The 25,518-nt window shown below is 40.4% G+C and overlaps 1 protein-coding gene across 4 annotated transcripts in view; it reads right to left on the bottom strand.

Annotated features, from left to right (window-relative positions):
* Window positions 1-4,099: 4,099 nt before the first annotated feature.
* arsh (arylsulfatase H) overlaps window positions 4,100-25,518 on the bottom strand; it is a 108,121-nt gene continuing 86,702 nt past the window's right edge. For 3 of the 4 annotated variants that reach the window (XM_039743566.1, XM_039743568.1, XM_039743567.1), the window contains exons 6-11: window positions 22,763-23,186; window positions 22,430-22,566; window positions 18,058-18,192; window positions 12,014-12,176; window positions 8,349-8,473; window positions 4,100-4,960 (exon numbers count right to left, since the gene is read on the bottom strand). In XM_039743566.1, coding sequence (XP_039599500.1) covers window positions 4,605-4,960; window positions 8,349-8,473; window positions 12,014-12,176; window positions 18,058-18,192; window positions 22,430-22,566; window positions 22,763-23,186 — 1,340 coding nt within the window. In that variant the 3' untranslated portion in view covers window positions 4,100-4,604. Of the gene's footprint in view, window positions 4,961-8,344; window positions 8,474-12,013; window positions 12,177-18,057; window positions 18,193-22,429; window positions 22,567-22,762; window positions 23,187-25,518 lie in introns of all 4 variants that reach the window. The other variant, XM_039743569.1, reaches the window with a different exon arrangement.

Genomic DNA, 25,518 nt, shown 5'->3' with positions numbered 1-25,518 from the left:
TGTCTACTTTGGAGCAGTGTGGCTTCACGGTACCCCGACCAACCAGGTAGCCTAAATACTTGGCTTCGCTCAATCCAAAGAAACATTTCTTCGGATTAATCCGAAGTCCGGCCTCACCAAGTTTCCACAATACCGCTTTTACCTGCTTTAGGTATTCTGTCCTTGTGCCGGAATCGATGACTACGTTATCCAGGTAGGCAGCACTATATGAGTTATGGGGTCTGAGCACTTTGTCCACCAGACGCTGGAAAGTTGCCAGAGCCCTGTGTAACCCAAATGGAAGGACACAATACTGCCAGTGTCTGCTAGGGGTAATAAACACAGTTTTAACCTTCGCAGAGTCCGTTAAAGGAACCTTCCATGTCATGTCCAGTGTGGTCAAACACTGAGCTTGTCCTAGCCTCTCGAGGAGGTCGTCCACTCATGGCATTGGGTAAGCATCAAATTGGGAGACTTGATTAATTCAACAGAAGTCATTGCAAAACCTCCAGCTCCCATCAGGCTTACTGACCAACACAATGGGACTGGACCAGAGACTATGACTTTCCTCGATTACACCTAGTTCCAGCATGTGCTTGATCTCAAGCTCCACTACAGCTCTTTTTGCCTCGGGAAGGCAATACGGATGTTCTCGGACCACAACCCCGAGGTCTATCACAATGTCATGCTCAATCAGAGGGGTCCTTCTGAGTTTTCACTCACTACCTCCAGGACGGACAGGATAACTGTTTCCAGCTCTCGTTGCTATCTGGAACTTAAATCCGCACCAAAGTTAAGGCTACTCACGTGAGCAAAGAGTGAGTGGGGCTGATCGAAGGAGGGCTCGGGTTCACATGATAAACCCGCTTCCTTTGGCCGACTATTGGGTTGACTCACCAAATACTTTGTAGTCAATGAGTCCTTTCCTCTCCTTAACTTCATATGGACCTTGACAATGGGTTAGTAACTTAGAGTGGGAGGTAGGTACTAGAACCATGACTCGATCTCCCAGGCGGAACTCCCAGAGAGACGTGCCCAAGATTTTGGGACATATGCCAGCTGAGCTCGACTAAGGGACAGTTCTGCTTCCCCAGGTTGCGAGGCCGTCCCCTGCGACTCAATTTGTCTTATCAATTCTTTCATATTCTGGAAGTCTTTACCCCAGACCGGCTGGGCAAAGCATTTAGGAGCAGGTAGCATTTCATTTTTGATCACATTAGTATCTCATGCAAACTGCTCTGGGGTTCGCTTCATGGTGGTATAATGGTGAGACTACCATTTGTAAAGGGTTTCAAACCAGTTGTCTTGGTTTGCACAAGAGTGTGACTGGCATGTTCATAACCACCTAAAGAAATTAGACAATGTGAGAAATTGCTCCAGAGTTTAAAAAAATAAACACTCCAAATGAAATAGATGTGAAATGTGCCAGGTATGTTGATCAAAAAACAGAATTACAGGACATATTCATTACTGCTAGGCCATTGTAGAGTTGCTAATTTACTCTTTTCACACTTTTGTATTTTATTCATCCAGGAGCTGTCTTCAATGTATATATGTTATTTATGTATGAAGGAGTGAGGACTCGGGTCAAAAGCAGTGTTGGGGTAACAGACAAGATCCCAGTTACAGTAGGCCTGCACCCTGTACGGATCTTCTTGAAGTCCTGGAAGAATGCAGAAGGCTTTTGAAAGATAAGAGGGTTGAAGATAAATATAAAGAAGACAGAATATATTGTATGAGGTAGAAGGATGATCAGGATTCAGAAGTTAGCCTGCAGGGAGAGCAATTGAAAAGAGTGGACAAATAAAAATATTTAGGATCAGTGGTAGCCCAAGATGGAGAATTAAATGCAGAGATAACCCAAAGAGTGCAGTGTGGATGGAACAATTGGAAGAAGGTATCAGGAGTATTATGTGATTGAAGAATTAAGACACAGGTTAAAGGTAAGGGTTTTAAAGCAGTGGTAAGACCAAGAACAATGTACAGAGATGAGACATGGGCAGTAAAGGGAGTGCAGGCGAAGAAGTTACATGTGGCAGAAATGAAAATATTGAGATGGACGTGTCAGTTCGGGTTGAGGAGTATGCACTGGTACAGCACGTTGCCGCACCCACCATATGACGAAACAGCTTTGGATCCCGGATGGCAAGGGAATACATGTGGTTCAGTCCCATGCTCTGGAAATGCCCGTCAATCTGCTGCAGCCAGGTATTACGTGGGTGTCCCCGTGGCCTGGTCCAGCTGCTTGGTTCCTCAACAATGAGGGTCCTGTGAGCCAGATCATGCTCAGGGAATCACGCATTATGTACGTTATCATGTAGAAGGATGTATGGAGATACAAAAAAGGACAGAAGAAATTAAACCATTAGAGGTACAGCAAAGTAGGAGAGAGATATCTAAGAAAGTACAGGAAAGTATATTGAAGTGGTATGGACATGTGATGAAGAGAGACAGTCAATTGTTAGCAAAAGAGTGATAGGAATGGAAGTACGGGGAAGAGGTGGGTGGTTATAGTAAAAAAAGATCTGAAGGAAAAGGGGTTGACTGAGGAGGAGATGCAGGACTGAGCTGCTTGAAGAAGGTTGATCAAGCACATCAAAACAAGAAGAAGGAGTTTCTGATGGGTAAACTCTCTTCCACTTATCTTAAACAATGCCAAAATCATGAAAGAAGAGCTTCTGTAGCATGCCTTGGTGCTTTTAAACTGATGAAACAGTGGATTCAAAGGACCACATTTTTTGCATGCCTTGGTAGCAGTTATGTTTGGAGCTGATGCTTTACATCAGATGTGTTCATAAAGGTTATGTGCTGCCCTAAGACTGAAGATTTCAATGGAACACCTTTGGTGTTGTACGGACATGGGAAATGGCTTTGGAAAAGGCAAATGCTTGTCACAGAGCAAAAATGTGAGATGCTCTTGTGGTGGAAAACAATGAAATGGAATACAAGTATGTAACGGCTCCTGGTCAATATACTGTATATTAAACTTATCAAGACATTGCAGTTGCATTATTGTTTTTCTGATTAACAATATAAACCGTAAGTTTAAGTACTGCATTTCAATGCAGATCATGACAGGAACTTAATAGCTCACATACAATAAACATATGAAAATTTTGAAAACAAAGAGAAAACTAACAGACACGAAAGTAGCGATACATCAAATACGGTTATTTTATTGTTTATTACAATGTACCGACAGAGCAAGCTTATTGTAAAATATAGGGTAACCAGACATCTATGTTATGCGTTGTGTCGCATTTAATAATTGCAATGTAACAAAATGTCCCATTTTTAATAATCTAGTCAGCAAACATACTGTACCTTTCAGGTGGGACAGAACTCCAAGGGGGAAGTTCTTTGATTTAACATACGTCTAACAATGCACAAAAAAACAAAGCTTTCATAACTTGATTAATAAGCGGGGCTTTTCGAAGCTATGAAAGTCTGGTCAGTCTACTTAAATTACAAAAAAAACAGGCTTGTGGAAACTGTTAGCATACTGGCATAAAAAAAGTCTTTGGTAATTATAAATAAATTCCTCCATGAAAACTCCTTTGCTCAGCTTTGATGGATGCTCTTGTTGCGCAGCGCTTTACAACAAAAATTCTTACATTAAAAATATAGATTTGAAAGTAGAGAAGTGGAACACACAAGAGTCATTGCTGGCTAACTAACAGGAAGCAGAATTACCCACTTCTACATTTTAACTGATTAACTTAACCTGTAAATCTTCAAAATGGAGGAGGTCAAGGGTATACAGGAAGAAAAGCCACATTGATTGCGACTCGACTGGAAAGGAAACACGGATCCCTGACCAGGATAATACGAGTACATGCAATGTACCATTGATCCTTGTTTTTGTAGCTGATGATAATAGCTAGTTTTTCTGATGATTTTAATTAGTTATAAACTATTATAATTAAATCTACTTTGCCAGGATGTGCTCACATATTTCTTAGTTGTGCTGGATCACCTTTAACTCCTAACTAAGCAATGACAGATAAGTAGCAATCAATAATCCATCACAACTAAGGAAGACATAGAAAGGGAAGTACACACAGACACACACACACAAAATAATCAAGTCTTTTTGTTGTAATTTAAAAGGCATAAACGGGTTTAATGATTACAAATTGCATTAAAATTCCTTTGGTACAAAATGTAATTAAAATAAATTCAATCTGAATGTACAGTAGATTAGGACATATGAAAAGGCTGTATGATCGATAAAAGCTATAAAAGAAAAGACACAGGTACATTTTAATTTGAGGTTGAAAATTAAAAACAAAATTAGAAACATGCCCTTTTAACTGTTGACCCATCTGCTAAAATATTAACAGTCAAAAGTTAACATTAATTAAATTATAACACACATCATATTTATGACATGCCTTACTTTGGTCTTTCTATCTGGATAAGCTGCAATACAGTACGCTCACTCCTCTCCCTCCACACACGCACATACTCAGTCTTTATTTTCAGAAACTCAACACCTTCTCGCACATATATTAATGTTGAACTCTGTAATAAACAATCTGTAGACTTTAAAAACAATGTGTACACCAGTAATATTACACCTCCGCATGTTTCTCTTGTCATCCTCCAAGTCCAGCTAATGACCATTAAGAACCATTTGACTCTTTACAGGAGCAGAAGGGGAATGTCCCACAGCATGGCTGTAACCACGGCTTCCACATGATCTCGCTCACTGTGAACTGACTTGGGACTGGTTTGACGGCTTTCTGGTGCTCTTCCATCACTTCTTGCACCCGTTGCAAAATTTCAGAATACCGTGGTTCAACTTCAGGAGACAGAGGTAAGCTCTCGGAAGGATCTCTTGAAATATCAAACACCAGAGGAGGGTCATGCCGAGAGACAAACTCACCATAGCATCGGCAGATCATTATATTATAGCAGCCAATCGCTCCGGGGGGATTAAAATTTGGAGTAAAAAAATGAACTTTATAAACAGAGTCACCTGTGGAAAGAAAAAGAGGCCATCATTAAAGACACTGCTTTTTTGTTGCTCTTTTTAGCCTGTTTAATTCTCTGCATCTGTTTTCACTACACTGATGTCCGATAAGAGTCTGAAGTGGATCATCGTATCTCAGCATCTCTCACTGTTGACAATCACAAGCAGAGTGACCGGTGTTGGCTGGGATTGGCTCCAGCAGACCCCCGTGACCCTGTGTTCGGATCAGTGGGTTGGAAGATGGATGGATGGATGGATGGACGGACAAGCAGAGCGATCCCATGACAGTCACTATTCTGGCGACTGAAAGTAATGACTAATCGGGGGTGTTGAACTCCAGTCCTGGAGGGCCGCAGTGTCTGCAGGTTTTCATTTTAACCCTTCTCCTAATCAGTGACCAGTTTTTACTGCTAATTAACATATTTTCCTTCATTTTAATAGTCCTATTTTTAAGGATTTAGTCCTCTAAATTGATTTTTCTCCATTAAATGGCAGCCAAACAGAAATGAGACATGAAATGAGTCAACTAATGACCAGCTAAACTGAGGTGTCAAACTCCAACCAGTTTCTTAATGAGGAGCCAATTCTTGCTGGTAATTAAGCCTGTTATTTAATTCCATAGCCTGTTGTTGCTCTCATTCTGCCACAGCAGACATTTCCAAAACTGTGGATGGTCTGTTTTTCTAAGAACACAGTCAAAATGTTTTGGTGACCTTAGCAGATTAACCTTACTGAGACCTCCACCATTCTTTATTTTCAGATACTGTGGTTAGCTGGTCACACAGTGGCTTGTTTTGTGTCTCATCATCGTTAAGCTGCTAATTAAGGGAAAAGAATCAAGTAAGAGGTTCCAGTCAATTTAATTATAATTAAGTCAAAAGAAGTTAATTAGCAGCAAAAACTGGTCACTAATTAAGAAGATGATTAGAATGAAAACCTGCAGCCACTGCGGCCCTCCAGGACTGGAGTTCGACACCCGTGGACCAAATCATTATTGAATACACTTCACTGCCATATTCTCCAAAAGTTTCATGCTGTCCACTCCTAAGAACACTTGCGCTATAAAATATACAGTTAGGGTTACCAGGTTCTTCTGGAACTGGGAGACGGGGTGTTGCTTGGTTAGCTGGAGTATGATGATATACGTGTTTTACTTTTTTTTTTTTTTTTTTTTATAATTTTCAAAGATTATCTGCTATAACTCAAATATCAGAGCACAGGTCTTATATCTTTGAGCCATGTTAACACTACCTGAACACACTGTACAACAAGTCCACTGGATTAGAAAAGGGCCATACTTAACCCATCAGATCATCTAGATTGTATTAGATGTGTATTGTAGAGAATGTGTCACACATGTCAAACCAGCAATGACAACAGAAAAGGAAAAAACACGTACAATGATAACCAAAAAAATGCAGAATTTACATAAAATGCAAGCAGAAGTGTAGTGGATAGTGTTATTAATAGCTGTGCCATGATTTAAATATTGTACTGCCCCATGCAATGGCACCATTGCACAGTTTCAGACTCCGGACACACATATGTAAACCACAAGTGATATCATATTATTAACACACTGGTGGTCAAGGATGCAAACTATATTGTAATGACAGCCAAGATGGAAAGACTAAAACACACATCAAATGACAGTTACTGAATGCCCAATAATCTTATATCACATCTCCAATTAATTCAAAACTCTGAGTCCTAACATGAACCAGCAAAAGCAAGCACGTATCACCCATCCTGCTTCGCCTTCACTGGCTCCCTCTGTCTTACAAAATATAAAATTCGATTGTTAACCTGCAAAGCTTTAAATGGCCCTTTACCGGACTACAATCGTGACCTTCTCCATCGCTCTGTCCCTGTTTGTCTACTAAGGTCCTCTGATTCTGGCCATCTTGTTGTGCCCCCCACTAACCTGCACTCTATGGGTGACAGGGCCTTCAGCTGTACAGCATCCCAACTTTGGAATGACCTGCCGAAATGAATGAGATCAGCGGACTCCATTCAGTCTTTTAAAAAACAACTGAAAACGCATCTGTTCAGGAAGGCTTTTAACTTACCTGGACAGTCTCCCCCTTCTTTCAGTTAACATCTCTGTCCAGATGCTCAGGATAATTTGTGTGTGTGTGTGTGTGTGTGTGTGTGTGTTATATCATGAATCACAAGATTTGTTCAGGCATTTCTTTTAGTAAGCAATTTAGTTTTATACTCTGGTTTATTCTTTCTTTATTCGATTTAATGCTTTTGTATATCCTATATTTATTTGCTTATTGTTCAATGAAGAAACCATTTGTATCACTATTTTTTAAGCGCCTTGAGCATGGGAAAGGTGCTATATAAATAAAATGTATTATTATGTATCATTATTTACTTTTTTTTTGACTTCTCAATTTACCAGTCGATCTATGTTCCTACCCTCACCTATGGTCATGAGATATGGGTGGTGACCGAAAGAACAAGATCACGAATACAAGCGGCTGAAATGAGTTTCCTCCGCAGGGTGTCTAGGCTTTCCCTTAAAGATAGGGTGAGAAGCTTAGTCATCCGGGAGGGGCTCAGAGTAGAGCCGCTGCTCCTCCGCATCGAGAGGAGTCAGATGAGGTGGCTCGGGCATCTGATCAGGATGTCTCCTGGATGCCTCCCTGGTGAGGTGTTCCGGGCACGTCCAACCGGGAGGAGGCCCCGGGGAAGACCCAGGACACGCTGGAGGGACTATGTCTCCCGGCTGGCCTGGGAACACCTTGGGATTCTCCCGGAAGAGCTGGAAGAAGTGGCCGGGGAGAGGGAAGTCTGGGCCTCTCTGCTTAAGCTGCTGCCCCCGCGACCCGACCTCGGATAAGCAGAAGAGTATGGATGGATTATTTACTTTATATATGTACTACACACAGTATCTGTCGATGGCAGTTACTAAATAGTTAAAAAAATCTTATGCCCTACGTGTATATTCAGTGCCTTTCTTCTCTAGTCGCGTGTGTGAACGTCTCCTCACTGGCACTCCTTCTCTCGAACGGTTTCCCATAAAGCCTGCTTCTCCACCTCAGTTATTATTTTCGAAGCACCTTTGCCAGCTCCTGTGCTGTTTTACGCTTTCAGTCTTTGAAGACGACACTCTCAGCCATGCGCCTCCTTGTGCCTCTCATACTTGCACTTCCTCTTTTGTCGCGTCACCAAAACCAAACTGACCAATCAGATTGCTGAGAAGCACTGGACACACAGACCTTACTGTTTTATTATAGTGGATTTATATTTCCATTACTGTCCCTCTCCCTCTCTGCATGCAGTATATTTCATAATGCTAGTATTCGATATACCACAGCACACAATTCCCTGGATAAAGCTGAAGCAGACAAAATTACGAAAGGAAAAAAAACACAAATTCACCTACTGTTGTTTCGGGGATGCCATCGGACAGCGTGGATGTCTACGCCACAGTAATGAAACATGAACTCATGTCTTGAATGAGGGACTTCACCTTGAATCAATGGGAGCAGGTCATGGCCGTCAATGCTTCTAAAGAAATTTAAGAAGGAGCAATCTTATGAATAGAGTTTGGAAGCAGATGTGTGCTCGAGTAGGACAGGATGTGTCACACGGAAAAGAACCTCCAAATATATAAGACAGGCAGACAATGGATCCCCACACATTGATGTAAGGATGTAAAAACAATGCTTTCATATAGCCAAAGGTTTAAAGTATTTGACAATCTTCTGGGTCTCTGGGGTATTCTTGCAGTGTGTATCCTGAGCTTTGCCTTGTATGCCCATGAGCTTGATTTCCTTGTAGCTTTTGTTTCTGAAATTATGGTGGCTATCACTAGGTTTCTAGATCGCTTTGCTGTAGACACTTGACCACAGGTCATGGCCATCAGGTTGCCGCTACTTTGTTTTGTAAAAATACTAATTCTATCACAATCTAATATAGAATCTGATCGTGACTTAGCTTGTCTTTAGTAAAAACTTGTGAATCTTGTTTCCTGATTTAACTTTCTTACAACCTCTGCTACAGATGATGATCCTCTGATATGCCTTACAATGTTATATTACCGTATTTACGTGTGTACCACGCGTACACTTTTTCCCGAAAATTAGCATTAGAAAATCAGGTGCGCGTCATACACGAGAAAATGTAATTCTGTAATGTTTACTTCTTCCGCTCGCACTCTCGCTCACGCACTCTCACTCTCGCTCACGCACTCGCACTCTCACGCACTCGCACTCTCGCTCACACTCACGCACTCTCACTCGCGCTCACGCACTCTCACTCGCACTCTCGCTCACGCACTCTCACTCGCACTCTCGCTCACGCACTCTCGCACACGCACTCTCTCTCTCTTTTGCTCGCTTGCTCGGGCACTCACGCTCTCTCTCTCGCTAACTATTTCTTGCTCGCGCTCTCTCTCTCTCTAAACGCTTCCTATACAATTACAACGCGCGTCGTACACAGGGCAAAAACAATTTTCGTGATTTTCTTTGTAAAAATTAGAGTGCGCCTCTTACACAAGGACACATGGTACACGAGTAAATACGGTATAAACTTTATGATTTGGGATCATTGTAAGATGCTATGCTTTTTTGATATTTGACAACACTATCGTTTTTTTTTTCTCAATATGCAAACATAAGCCTGGAAAACCAACATGGAGCAATAATTATTTCTTCTTGAAACCAGAAATATGTCACATGATCAGTCCTGCATATTTAACATCAACTATATCTTACATTTCTACAATGTAAACCTGAATGGTTTTCTATCAGACTACAAGACTTTCCAAATACATCTGGTGGAGCCCTGACTTGGGCCAATGAGGTGATCAGATTACATCTCAGCTGGCCTCCCAGGCAAATATAGCTTCAGTTGTTGTAAAAGTTATTCTGCTAAAGATTTAGGCATGATACTGTATTGAGAATCCTGGTTCACTTTGGTTTATTCTTGTATAGCACTCATCTTTGATTAGAGAGAGCAAACTTGTTAACATGCATAATTTCACTATACTCTGTTGTATCCAACAGGAGGCACATGCTCCCTGAGAATGTATTCTTTTCAGAATTGCCTTTGAACCTACATATGTCCTTTCAGTAACCATGGCGGAATAAATATATTAAGCCAAAGAGAAGCCTTTGGAGCCATATCATTATCTTATAATTCTTCAGTGGTGTCTTTGACAATTGTATGCTAATCAGACATTCTTCTTGGTACAGAGCCGACGTCACATCTGTGCCGTTAGGGCTTCTGGCTTTCAGACTTCCTTGGAGGCCTTATGTATGCTTATAAAGAACTTAAGAAATTTGATAAACGAGAGGAGACCATTCAGATCATGAAGCTTGTTCATTTAGATAATAGCTAATCTGTCCCAATTTCTCATTAAGATACATCTTAAAGGTTGTTAAGGTTTCTGCTTCAACTACAAGACTCAAAAGTTTGTTCCAGATTCTCGCAACTCTTTGTGTAAAGAAGTGTCATCTAACTTCATTCCTAAATGCATTTCCCATTCCTTTCCACTTGTGTCCTTGAGCATGTGATTCACCGTTCAGATGAAAATTCTGCTGGATAAACTTTATCAATGCCTTTGAGGATTTTAAAGACCTGCATTAGGTCTCCACACAGTCTTCTTTGCATGAGACAGAACATGTTTAATTCTCTGAGTCTGTCAGAATGCGACTTGTCCTTCAGATCCACAATGTGCTCGGTTGCTCTCCTCTGCACAGCTTCAAGTGCTGCTATGTCTTTCTTGTAGCGTGGTGTCCAGAACTGCACACAATACACCAGATGCAGTCTCACTAGTGCATTATATAGTCTGAGCATAACATCCTCGATTTATATTCAGTAGTTTTTATGATATAACCAAACACTTTATTTACATTATTAATCTCTTCTGCACACTGCCTAGATGATGAAAATGTTGTGTCAACTAAAATCCTTTTCAGAGGTCTCTTACATCTTCCATCTCATAATTATGTGATGTTCCTGTTGCTCATGTGTAGCACTTCTGCAATAAACTGAATTTTTCAAGTGGTCACAAAGTTCTAAAACTTGTCCAAGTCTTCTGAATTGTTTTTGCTGCCTCCGTCCTCCATTTTCTGTCCGCCATTCCTCCACTCTTCTTTCTTGCTTCTAAACATAGTCATGCTCACATTCCAGTGTCCACCAATATGGATTAGGCTCTGTTCTTACCAATTTAGCATACTCAGTGAGATATGTGCAGGTTCTGCTGACCAATGCTATGTATAGATTTAGCCCTCTTCCACCAAGCTTGTACATTTTTTTATGATCTGTCACTACATGCTGTCGACATAATGGTACACTGGCTCTAATCACTGAAAGCCTTTCAATTTCACAGTCTTCACATGCCCACAAAGAGATCCACAACTCTAGGAAAGTCTTACAAATTACCCCGCAGAAATGTATCTGTTATGTATACTTAACATACCTATTTGAAACAAAACACAGGTTTATAAATCACAATATTGCATAGTTAGTTTTCAACTCTGGTTACATCAGTACATGTGACAATAATGACCCTACAAATGCTATAGTATTTACAACTGAAATATGGTTATCTTTAAGTTCTCTAACTTACAACTTTTGTTCATATCAAATACACAGAATGACATATTATGGAGATCAAGCAGTAAAACTGATATCATGGAGTCAAATCAAGTATTATCTATTTATCATATAGTGCCTTTCACATCTATCTATCTACTATATAGTGCCTTTCACATCTATCTATCTATCTATTATATAGTGCCTTTCTTATCTATCATATAGTGCCTTTCTTATCTATCTATCTATTATATAGTGCCTTTCTTATCTATCTATTCTTGATGGTTACATACTATTAAACAAAATGTGGTAAATGTACTTTAAATTTCCCTTAATATAATAATTCAGATATGGCCACTGGAATGGCAATTTGTGATGGAGCGGAGATATACCATTGTGCCAACATCCCACCTTATATGATAAACTAAAATATTAAACTTCTCAAACCAAAAAGACAATTCAGTACTTTAAAGTAAGGAATTTGAAAGGACAGTTCAGCACATTCACCTGTCTGTAGGGAGTTGTCCATTTGCAATATTTACCACAGTTGGGAAAATATCCATTAGACTGGTGGGTTTGTCAATAACTTTCCCTGCTGGTAGTTTGCCAGGCCACCTGATAATGCCTGGCACACGGATTCCACCGTCCCACCCTGCCATACCTTTGCCACCTTAAAAAAAATGACAAATATTGGGTTTAAGAGTATGTTGAATATCCTTTCTTTAGGATTACTTATAAAATATATCACTCAGATATAATCTCTGACCCAAGGGTGCTTGCCATTTATAAATAATCCAAAAACTTCTCTCATTACATTTTTTCAAATTTACAACAACAACAAAACAAATGCTAATATCACTTATTTATCTTTTTTCAACATGGAGGACACGGCAAAACAAAGAAACAGCTCTTACATCTCACGAAACACATAAATTAAAATAACAAACATGCACACAATAAGAAAACTATATGTTATCACAATAAGATGCAAATCAGAAGATATGAGAGAATAGAGGGCTCCTACTAAAAATAGGAGAAAACATCCTGACCTATTAATAAACTACAATAAAGTAAATTCATATAGCTTACACACTAAGGCAACACAAAGCAACATCTGAAAAGAAAGAATCATCAGGTAATACCAAAGTGATGGCTTAACACACAAAATAAGGGACAAGCCATTAACTTCTTAGATACTAAACATGACTTAACATTCTCAGACTTGCTTAAAGTAATTCAGAGTCGCAGGGACCAGTGTCTGACTGGTAGTAATGCTGGTGTGCACAGGGTGCCAGGCCATCACACACACACAAACTCACTCACTCACACATGATGGCCAATTTGGAATTGTCAGTCAGCCTGAGCAGCACGTCTTTGACATTGTAGGAGGAAAACCAGAATGTCTCAGACAGAAACTCACATAGACACTTGGAGAACCTTGGAATTGGAGCAAAGGACAGTGGATCAGCAAGGCTAAAGCACCATTAGATACCAAACATCAAAGTGAAGAAATAAATAGTACTGAGAGTGATTATGCTGTGCATAAGATAAAGTGCCAATGTCATTGTACACCACTTCTGGCATTCAAAATAATTCAGCATTTATAGGATTTTCGGATTTAAGTGACCTTTCTAGAATTACAAGAAAAAAATGACACAACTGAAGATTTTACTGGAGGTCAGAGAGAAATGATTTACTGTTAGATAAATATAAGAGTTCTACGGTGGGCTGGCGTCCTGCCCGAGGTTTGTTTCCTGCCTTGTGCCCTGTGTTGGCTGGGATTGGCTCCAGTAGACCGCTGTGACCCTGTAGTTAGGACATAGCGGGTTGGATAATGGATGGATGGATAAATATAAGAGTTACTCTCCTCATGTCAAAGCATGATAAGAACCATAGCATACAAAATCAGAAATGTGGTGCAGGTTTGGGGGCCACTATGCAAACAAGGACAATCAATGCTCAGTTTTATTGTTAGAAAAGAAAAGTGACTCCACTAACTGATTTCCATAGACACTTCTCTATGAAGTTGCAAGCAAATAACTTGTTCAGTGCTGTTATAATCATTGGTGTTACAATCATTCTTCTTGCTGTCCCGATTGGAAAATTACTACTGATAAAAGTGTGTTCAGCCGCAACAACATAAATTTATTTGCCACAAGACATCAACATTCTCTGTGTGGATGTTAAAACTATTATGGTTACTACCACACACTCTGTTGTTTCGCTCTAGATATTGTGAACTTGAACCCGGACACACACAGACGGACATCGTAAGTTCACCCAACACACATTTATTTTTACGATATTAACAGTGCACGAACCCCAGTGCCTCTTGCACCGATTCCCCAAAGTCCAGGCCTCTCCGTCACTATGCCTTTCTCTTGGCCGCCTCCGTCCTCTTCCACCCGACATCCACTAATGACTAGAGGGAGGCGGCCCCTTAAATGGGAACCCGGATGGGCTCCAGCTGCTTCCCGGCACTCTCCTTTGGACACACCCCTGTGTGGCGGAAGTGTCGGTTGTGCACCTGGAAGCCGTCCGGGTGTCTCCTATTCTCTTCCTCCCAGCACTTCCTGGTGTGGTGGAAGTGCTGGGCTCCAGGGTTCCTCAGGCACCTGGGCGCCACCTGGTGGTGGCCACGGGCCCCTACAGGGTTGGGCTTCCAAGCCCTCTACCCGAGGCCCCCAACATAACCAGGATGGATGCCCCCTCACGGTCTGGAGGAGGCACAAGCCCTCCTCTGGTCCTCCTGGGCGTCCCGGCCGGGGACCACACGGGATATTCCGGCACCGGGGCGCCGCCTGGCAGTGGCCACGAGCCCCTACAGGGTTGGGCTTCCAAGCCCTCTACCCGAGGCCCCCAACATAACCAGGATGGACGCCCCCTCGCGGTCTGGAGGAGGCACAAGCCCTCCTCTGGTCCTCCTGGGAGCCCGGCCGGGGACCACAATATGTACAACTCTTTTGCCTATTTTGCTTATAATTGTTTTATTACAGTAGTATATCTGAGCAACATACTCTTCAAAGTTCAGGATACACAGTAGAACTGCTTACAGAGATCTTAGAGAAATGTCACACAGGGTCAGGAACTGATCTGACATCTTTGGGGTTTAAGATTCAATGCTTTATGGACCGTATCACATAACACTACCTACAATTACTTGGCCACAGTGTTTCTGTGCTGTCTGCACTGAACAGGAATTAGAAAAAATTGCAAAGCCAAAATAACAAACCAAAGTTCATAACCATGAAGACGTGAAATAAATAGAGCTCAGGACGTGAGCCTAGAGTTGAAGTGAGGAGAAAGTGTTTAATTTTGTTGTGAAAATAAGACACATAACCAGAACCGCATCGGGCACACATTAGTCATAGTCAATGAGCAGAAGAAATTTTCACAACCAGGAAACAGAAACAATGATTGCTAAAAGTTTTTCTTTGGAAGAATCTGAAATCTAATGAAATGCAGGATGCTGGTCTTTATATAGTTGTGTCAACATCAAGCACTCCTGCAGAAGAACAAAATTGATTTTCAACTTTGTGTAAAAGATGATGTATTAAAAAAATAATGCAAGTAACCAATGCATTCTTTGGTTTTCAAAACCCTGGAAAAGATGTTGAAAAAAATTTAAAAAATCAAGGAACAATAAGAAAAAAAAATGAGGTAGCCAGTCAAATCGTTATAGCCACTTTTTAAACCTGAATCAAAATCACTGCTATATACAATTTGGAATTCCGTAGCACATCACAGTATCGACCAAGACCACGTTCAAGGCCACCTTCTCTTGACCCTTTCCATTGTTTATCTACTATTGTTATTTATTTTCCACTTCCATCTTCTTGTTTTTTTTTTCTTGCCCAGTCAATTCCCACAAACCACTCATAAGCTTACATTAAAAATACTCTTATGATTCTCATCAGAAACACGGTCGGGATCCAGCAGAGGAATAAAAAAAATGAAAGCACTCACTCCGTTTCTATTTATCCTGCTGAAACACTGATGTTTATATGTAAGTGGTAAACTTTAATAGTTTAAAAAGATACAGGGTTCAAATTTGATTACATAATACATACAAATAGTATTTAAAAAGTGGGGCAAATAGCAATCTGGACTAGAAAAAGAAAACATCAAAACCAAGAACACACAAGAATAATGGGAAACAAAAACCTCAAAACAGCGGACAGGAAGGAAACAAATCTGGAAATCCTAAACCAAAATGAAAAAGTCGCCCCTAGAAAAAGTAGCCTTCCAGGGTAAGCAGGTGCATTGGAAAGACACCGGGCAGCCGACACAAAGGTACAATTGGTAATCTGGGCAAACGGGATGGAGAGGATTGTGTTTAACAATTAAAGAGTTTAAAGAGTCCAGAGTTTGAAAGTTTAAGGAGACTCTGTTTCAGTAATGTCAGAAAGTCAAGGTCTTCTTATTTCTGGCTTGTTAATCTGTGTTAGTTCAAATTGGTGACATTTAGACTGGCAGTTCAAGTTCTTATTTTATATATTGTTTAAATCACAGTTCATTATTGTGAGTTTTGAACATTAAAATCTTTATATTGCTTATTTCTTATGCCATAAACACAAGGTAGTCTGGAATGAGCTGCTGATGGGTTTTATTGAGTGGTCCTTTTCTATTTCTTTCATCCATCCATTATCCAACCCACTATATCCTAACTACAGGGTCACAGGGGTCTGCTGGAGCCAATCCCAGCCAACACAGGGTGCAAAGCAGGAAACAAAACCCCAGGCAAGCGCCAGCCCACCGCAGGGCACACACACACACACACACACACCAAGCACACACGAGGGACAATTTAGGATTGCCAATACACCTAACCTGCCTGTCTTTGGACTGTGGGAGGAAGCCCACGCAGACACGGGGAGAACATGCAAACTCCATGCAGGAAGGACCCGGGAAGTGAACCCGGGTCTCCTTACTGTGAGGCAGCAGCGCTATCCACTGCGCCGCCATGCCGCCCTTTTCTCTTTCTTTTTCTTTCAATACCAATGACAACAAAAAAGCACCGGCGAGAGCACCGTCTCTGTTGTTCAACTCATGTCCTTCACGAGTAACTCCACGCATATTGCAACAACACCTTCAGCAAGCTAATTGTGGACTCATTGTGGCCTTGTCCTCGAACCCAGGTGACGAACAAAAAATAGAAGTGACAAAAGGATTATTACCCAGAGCTGGTGAACATTAAAAAAAAAGCCCCATAAACAAATAGGGGCTGAAAAATAACAAAAACATAGGCCTTATGGCCTTTCTAGCTACCCAATAGCCTCCTTTCCTTGCCTAGCCTCTTAGCAATGGCTTCCTCCCAACTCCAAGACCCCCCTGTATGCCTACTACAGGGGCCTTGTATGCCACAAGTCAAGAACTCCATCCAGGTAAGCCCTCTCTACTGTTTCTTGGTTACCTGGCCAGCACTCAAAGGTCTGCAGGTACCCCTGAGGAGCTCCCCCTAGTGGCACCAGGTTTCCCTGCAGACTTCTCCCACCACAGAATTTAGTTGTGGAGGGCCAGTCTATCAGTCCTCCCCAATACTCCTGTGATTTTGCATCTGTATCCTGTCTTGTCAATGTTGTGAAGGTTGTCTCTGCAAAATCATTACCCCAAATTGGAAAAAGGAAGTCTAAGAGCGTCATCTTATCTTACTTTCATGTCCAGGGAAAATGGCTTGCATTTCACATTATCAGTGGTGTTATGATCAATTATCTAGGGACTTGCGGAGGGGCGGTCTGCACCAGGCGGCACATTTTTGGGGGCAGAATTATTGGCCGAAAGGCTCAGTACAATTCGTGTGTAAGCAGCAGGGTTCGGAAAAATATCACTCATGAATGAAAAAAGTAAAATTCTCTGATTTTTATCCACAAATGCTTCAAAAATTATTTTCAGACTGTCCTTCTGTGACGGCATCAGACACAGCAGTTGAAATTTAGGAGGCAATAACAAAAATAAACATAAACATCACACCAATAATAATTTCTAAAAAGATAAACAACTAATTTACAATTTATAATTTCATTTCGTTATCAATCCGAATGCGTTCTTGCTCTGCTCAGAAAACATCCCCACCTATCACTTGTACACTACACTGGTTCTGGTTTTCGCAACATAATTCTATTAAACTAATAATAAGAACGCGGCTTATCAGTGCGTCTATACTATATTCTTGTCTAGCTGATGCTTATAAATAATCATATGTGAAAAATTATTGCTGTTTTTCTATATATGAATACATCTTTGCAAAATGTCTTAAATAGAAAATTAAAATGATGTATAGAGAAAAATTAATTCAGATATTTTGAAGGGCTGCAAATTGAAGCACCGCAAGCAGCACAAACTGAAGCTACGCCACTGTACATTCTATTCTTTGTAAGAGAAACTACTGAAAGTTGAATTAATAATATCGCAAAACAAAATATCCAATCGAATGACTTGTTTTGTCTTGAACTGTATCCCTGCCAAATGTTAACTCATTAAACATCTTTCAGTGAGTCGTAATTTGCTAATGATTGTGTTTAAATGATCTAACAGAAGTGTTTCATTCTCACCTTTGTAAATTCCATTCCAGCCTCCAACCTGACCACTGGAATCTGCATGCTCCACATGTCCTCCGTGGTCAGAGGTGAAGTAAACAAATGTTTTCTTTGATAGGCCTAGATCTTCAACCATTTTCACAATCCTGCCTATATGAAAGAAATAAGACACAAAAGAAGAATAGCTCAAAAAACCAAGAGGGCGGCATTCATTTCTTCTCATTCATTCATCAAGCCCTGTTCTTTTGGAATTTTTTCTCGCTGCTCATTGGAAAAAAAAAAATTACCTTTAAAAACAAAATATACCAACAAAAATACCCCTCAATCTCAAAGGAATGCTAGAGAAAAGTTGTGACAGAAAAAACGAATTGAAAAAGTCCATACCAGCTGTGTTTGAGTCCATATGTGGCTACAGGCTACTAAGGCTACATTTAGACTGCAGGTAAGAGTATTGGGTCATAATATATTTTTTGATTGGATGTTCAAAACAGATTTGCAACAGATTTAATATCTGATAGGATTGTGCATTCATATCTGTCCTAATTTGGGAAAATAATAAATATTAATTCATCAGAAAGCTGCAACCAAATACATAACTATGAATAACAGTTATATGCAAACTACAAATCATTTGCAGTGCTGGACGTCAGCACAGTTAAACTTTCAGTTTACAATGACGAGTGCTTAAAGATGTTTTGAGTGAAATCCTCTAGATATGTGTCTCAGAATAATATGTGCATTTCACAAAGCATGTAGCAACTGGACTGTACTTGTAGGCTTTTTTTTTTTTTAAGTTTGCCTTTCACATTTCTCTAAAAAGATTGAATATTTGTCATATGAGTGAAAAAGAAATGTACTATTTTCCAAATGTAAAAACAACCATTTGAAAAGGTAGCCTTGTTTATCCCTTCAGACTAACAGACAGTTTACAGTGATGTTAACAACATAATCATAATCTTACCATGCACTCCCATAAACATATATATTAAATTTAGGTCCCTGAAATAAAGTGACTAGACAAAGATAATCACAAAATTCAGTGAAATCAAAATATTGTGGATATATGCAAATCAGGAGGTATGATGGGATAGTGGGCTCCTACTAAAAACAAGAGAAAACATTCTGACCTAATAATAAAATACAATAAAGTAAATTCATATACAGTAGCTTACACACTAAGGAGCAAAGCAACATCTAAAAGACAGAAGAATCAGGCAATACAAAAGTGATGGCTAAACACACAAAATAAGGGACAAGCAATTAATTTCTGAGATTCTAAGAAGTTGCTTATTTTCCCATTTCTGTGCAGATACTTTGCACTTTTTTCTTCCACCAAGAAGAAAGAAGCACCTTGTAAATAGTAAGAAATCTTTTTTTATTATGAATATTCCACAGTGTCTCTTGTGTTTTCTAATGAGGCAAGGAGGGCTCCTTTAAGGCTTGTTTTGAGTGGTAGTGGTAGTCACACATGGCTAATTATACATGCAAACTAGCCATGCAGTGCTGAGGGGCCAGTATTGTAACTCCAGTGGCAGTACTCTTAATATTCTCATTATAATCAACTAATGCACTCCAAAAATGAAAAGAATGGATTTTGTTTTTAAATGTTTGAGAGGTGGATCGGGTCGTGAAAGTTATATGTGAAAGTTCTGTGCATGGCTACTATAGCTCTGTGATGTATCGCTGGCTTCACAAAGTACCATGGAGTATTGGGGAAAAAAATCTTCAGCTGAGCCAACTGCATAGTGAATTTCCAGAATAATATTTGGCAAATAATGTCACTGGCAAACATAACATTTTCACCATAAAAACACTGGTGAATTTTGCAGATCAAAACTAGTGGGGACATAAATCAACATGCCAGCTTGAGAAAATGGTCATCACCACGGGGCAGTATAACCATTATATTTATTAATGAAGCACCAGAACACGTGTAAGAGAATGGCAGCTTGACAGAAGCATGTTTGCTCTTCTAGAATGACAGAGGGTAGGTGGCCCAGGAGATGTCAAAGGCCCTGTCTACCAAGAAAGGGAGTGAGGCCAGAAACAGAATGCCAGAGTTGACAATTCCTCCTGGTCACTACAGGGAACATACGCCCAGGTGGATCATACGGGTCAGTGATTTCCCTCTGGCTAGGCATACAGGTAGGGAGATACTTTGAAGGTGTAGGCTTTCTACAGTAATTCCCTGGTTCGAATTAGGAACACTCTGATCTTTAGCAGCAAATCCAGAGTTTGCTAGGAAAGGAACATGAGATTAGGTTTAAAGCTGCCTTAAATCAAATGCCTACTGGATTTGCAAGTGGGAGGAAAGTTGCTGGTAAGCACTTAAATGATGAGAGTAGAAGCAACCTGGGATATACGAGACAGAGCGCTTTGTGCTTGTGGTACACACATTACAATTCATTAGACATATGATATATCCATGGACTAACAGAATAAATAGTTTTATTCAAATAAATGCCTGCTTGTATTTTGTTTCCCTCACCCCACTTAACTTTTGATGCTACAAGAGCACCTCCTTGTGTTGCATCGATCTCACTATCTATGTATTTAACCTATCAGAATATATTAACCAGCCACTGGGTTAGACCCCCCTTTTCCCTTCAGAACTGCCATATTTCTTTGTGGCTTAGATTCAACAAGGTGCTGGAAACATTCCTAAGGGATTTTGGTCCATATTGACATGATAGCATCACGCAGTTGCTGCTGATTTGTCAGCTGCATGTCCATGATGCAAATATCTAGTTCTACCACAAACCCAAAGGTGCTCTACTGCATCGAGATCTGGTGACTGTGGAGGCCATTTGAGTTTAGTGAACTCGTTGTCAATGTTCAAAAAAACCTGTTGGAGATGATTTGAGCTTTGTGACATGGTGCGTTATCCTGCTGGAAGTAGCTGTCAGAAGATGGGTACACTGCGGTCATAAAGAAGTAGACATGGTTAGTACCAATATTCAGGTAGGCTATGACATTTAAATGATGCTCAGTTCATAATAAGGGGTCCAAAGTGTGCCAAGAAAATATAACCCACACCATTACACCACCACCAGCCTGAACTGTTGATACAAGGCAAGATGGATCGATGCTTTCATGTTGTTGATACCAACTTCTGAACCTACCATCAGAATGTTGAAGCAGACATTGAGACTCATTACACCAGGTAATGTTTTTCCAATCTTCTGTTGTCCAATGTTGGTGAGCCCATGTGAATTGTAGCCTCAGTTGCCTGTTGTTAGTTGACAGGAGTGACACTCAGTGTGGTCTCCTGCTGCTGTAGCCCATCTGCTTCAAGGTTAGACATGTTGTGTGTTCAGAGATGCTCTTCTGCATAACTCGGCTGTAACGAGTGCTTATTTGAGTTACTGTTGCCTTTCTATCAGTTCAAACCAGTCTGGCCATTCTCCTCTGACCTCTGGCATTAGCAAGGCCTTTTAACACAGACAACTGATGCTAACTGGATATTTACCCTTTTTGGACCATTCTCTGTAAACTCTACAGATGGTTGTGCCTAAAAATCCCTGTAGATCAGCAGTTTCTGAAATCCTCACAGCAGCCCGTTTCAGCTTCAGCAGGTTGTCTTGGCAATGTATACATGCCTAAAGGACCTTATGGACAAAAGAGACTACTTTGAAACCTGCAGTTTTGACTATGGGGGGCCAAAGTGGGATTTTTCTTCCATGTGTGATATTATTTGCCCACCAGTTCCACCTGCTGGCTCAGAGCAAGCGAAGCACCTGAGTAAACTGAAGCCAAACTAGCAGACAAAATGACCAGAGCTTAACATTACTTACCCAGGCAATGCCACATGCTGCTTCTATCTACTGTAACATAAAAACGAGTGTTATGTGCTTTTACAGGGGTGTGTTGGATGAGACCTGATCGAGAGTTAGAGTGCAGCACAACACAAAGGAGAACCAAAGGGTGGTTGTTTAACTCCTGCTTTGTTGACTTTTCTTCATAGCTGAAGCAGTACAAACTGTCCACCTTGAACTCAGACGAGTTAGACATGACAGCGGTCATGGTTACATCCCAAGGAGTTACAGCAATTTTGAAATCCACTTGGAACCAAAAAGAACAAATTCTCAAGTAACGAGAGCAAAGAGACGGATAGAGAGGCAGTATGGATGATGGGTGGGGCTTTCTTCACAAATTCTACAGTTATACCCAGGAAACACTGGGTACTTCAGCTAGTAAGGTATGAATTGAAGCGAATTAAACTGCTCTAGTGATTGTGCTCCACAGGGTAGTTTTAACAACCATTATTTAGTCTTCAAGTACGAGTTTATGCATTTTTACAGCTGGAAACCGTATTCATTTTTGAATTCTTCTGCTGAAATTGTGCTGTGGTGAGTGTGATCTTAGCGCTACAGCCTTACCATCTTACCTGTCATCCAGTCCATTTCTTCAATATTATCACCATATAGGCCATGCTTGCTCTTCCCCTTAAATCTCTCAGACTCAAAGAGAGGTGAATGCACATGAGGAAAAGACACAAACAGGAGAAATGGTTTATCCTTATTTCTGCAATATATAAAAACAAAAAGATCAAAACATGCTAATTAGCAATTAAGGGGCAAAAAGTCTGCCATTATTATATAAGACTCTAATTATTCATTAGCAAAACTATGGTGTATGGAGCCATCCACCACATGCTTCAAAATTTCCTATACTGCACATTTCTTATTATTTTAGCAATGAAGAAAAGTCAATGGCATACCTCTGAAGGAAGCCTTCCGCCTCATTCAATAGTCGCAGTGGAAGAGTTTCAAGGGCCATGGGTTGCTCTACGACTTCACCGTTCCTCATGATAATGCAGTTCCAAATATTAATGAATTGAAAAGGTAAGTACCAAGCGCTGATGCACAAAATGTACGCGAGGACAAGCAGTAGTATAAACTTACAGTTCAAAAACAAAAGGCCAAGTAGTCTGAGGGAGACCGCCGTGAGAATAGCCAAGCCTATAATCTCAGAGATTCTCCAGATAAAAATCCTAACATCAGGTAAGATTATCCTTCCATGTCCTTCTTTGCATTCACTGAAAAGAGTGAAAGGCATTCCATAAAAGTAGTCAAAGCCATGGTTATTGGGGTGATGGCATAGATCGTCCCGGCTATTACAGTTCACACCCAGATGCCATTTTCCTAAATAAGAAAACAAAAAGAACTTAAAGGAAATTAAAAGTTGTGTAGCTTGGCACTCTTTATCAGCAGAATAGAACATTAGAACATTAGACCAATCTAGACGAGAACAGGCCATTCAGCCCAGCAAAGCTCGCCTGTCCTATCCACTTATTTCTTCCAAAAAAACATCAAGTCGAGTTTTGAAAGTCCCTAAAGTGCACTGTGCACTTCAACAACAACATTTATTTATATAGCACTTTTTCATACAAATGATGTAGCTCATAGTTCTTTACATGATGAAGAAAGAGAAAAAAGACAAAATAAATAAGAATTAAAATTAGGGAACACTAATTAACAGTGGCCAGGGAGGACAGAAAAAAAAAAAAACTCCAGACGGCTGGAGAAATAAATAAAATCTGCAGGGGTTCCAGCCCACACTGGGCATTCTACCTAACTTAAATGAATAAATTGTATTCAGGGTTCTTCATGTTGATAAACCCTCTGCCCTCTGGTGGCTATCAGATTCGCTACAGAAGAAATGTTTCCAAGGAAGAATTGCTTTGACCTCTGCAATCAGCTGTGAAACTCGTCTTCTGTGCTCTTTTGGCTTCTTTCTACAGATAATAGGAGCTTTCCAAGCATAGGAACTTTCTTTTCAGGGACCAATGAGTTTCTGTATGATTTAGGTCTTGGGCCACTTGTGGTCCCTGGCAGCTTTTTTATGTCGTGTTCCCTCCGCACAACAGGAAATATAAACCTTTTTCAAAATATGTGATGTGCAAAGAAGAATGATGTGGTGCAAAGTTTAGGAGTTCATGAGGGAGATTATTACATCGATGAAACGCATGGCACATGGTGCACCAGGGAGTACAACTATGAAGAGTGATGCAGTGCAAAGTGCGGCATGATCAGGAGTTCACAAGGGAGATTTTTGCTTCAATGCGGTGCATGGTGTGGGAACTGCTGCGGCCGCTATGAAGAGTGACATGGTGCAAAGTGCTGTGCTTCATCTTCACCAATAACTCTAAAATCCAAACTACTAACAGATTAGTAAGATGACGCCAGTGATTGTGCTAAACCAATCAGTACAATTCATCACCTGAGCCCCACTCATGATAGTTTCTGGATGAATGAAAACTACACACCATTGAGTAGGAAGTATAAAAAAGTATGAAGAACTTCCTACCAGAAGCTACAAATGATCTGAGTGCCTTTGGTGGGAACACTACAAAAGTTCCTGTGTTTCAAAAAAGTCCCTGGTTCCTGAAAAAAAATTGATGGATTTTACTTGTTACTTTGTAACCAGCCCAGACCTCCACTTCTGGGCTATTTGGGTCTTAGAAAGGAACAACTCCCTTGAGCACATCTTGGGGATTTGAAAGAGTGCATGAATTATATGGCAAGGTTTATTGGCTTAGCTCTATCTGAATCATATCACCATCACCTTCCAAACACCATAAAAAGTAATACAAAATAACAATACACATGTATCACAAATATGAGCTCCGCGATATGAGAACGGGTGCCTCTCATTCTGCTGTGATTTTTGGATGACCCCATAAAAGAAATACTTGACAGATTAGAGGACTGAATTGCTGACGGTTACATTCCAAAGCAGCTTTGTCCTGCTACTTGAATTTGAATACTAATAAAGCAATTTAAGCACTTAAGGGGACTTGCCAAATAACTTCAATCCATTAGCAATAATCATCAGCATGAGATACTGTAGATATCACTCAAAGCAGCAAGGACTCAGCTGATGGGATGAACAAGAACAAAGGTAGACACCTGCCTTTTGTGTCCATTCACACGTATGCATTGTAAATTTTGAGGTTTTGGTGTTTTCTAATTCCATTTCCAGTCACCATGTTATGCACTGTGGGGTGTTCCAGTGTTGTAAGGTGATTGTTGTGTCTCCAGAATGTCTTCTATAACTTTAATGCTTTTAATACAGGTGATCAGAGTACTGAAGTGAGTGCAGAGTGTTGTGAGTTCAGATATTGGGTTCACCCTGTTCTGCAGCAAAGTAAGTCTAGAGGACAGTTCTGGAGTCTCTCTGAGACAACTAGGGCAGCATCCTAAGAAAATCCAGGAGTACACATGGATATCAATAAACACATAAGTACAGGGATATGCAATAAAGTCTTCATGATGTTATATTAATGGGCAGATTACCCTGAAAATAGATGGGGCTGGATGCATGATTGACAGCAACTTGTCACAGAGGTACACTGAGCTACATTACATAAAACCCAAGAAATTCGCGATACACTTTACAAGAATAGGAAGGTTCAAAAAGGCAGGTGGAAAATCTCACAGTATCGGATTAACAGAAGAATTTGCAGATGATAGC

This window comes from Polypterus senegalus, chromosome 2 (assembly GCF_016835505.1).
Source record: "Polypterus senegalus isolate Bchr_013 chromosome 2, ASM1683550v1, whole genome shotgun sequence".
Taxonomy (NCBI): Eukaryota; Metazoa; Chordata; class Cladistia; order Polypteriformes; family Polypteridae; genus Polypterus; species Polypterus senegalus.
This window is presented reverse-complemented; position numbering and strand designations above follow the sequence as displayed.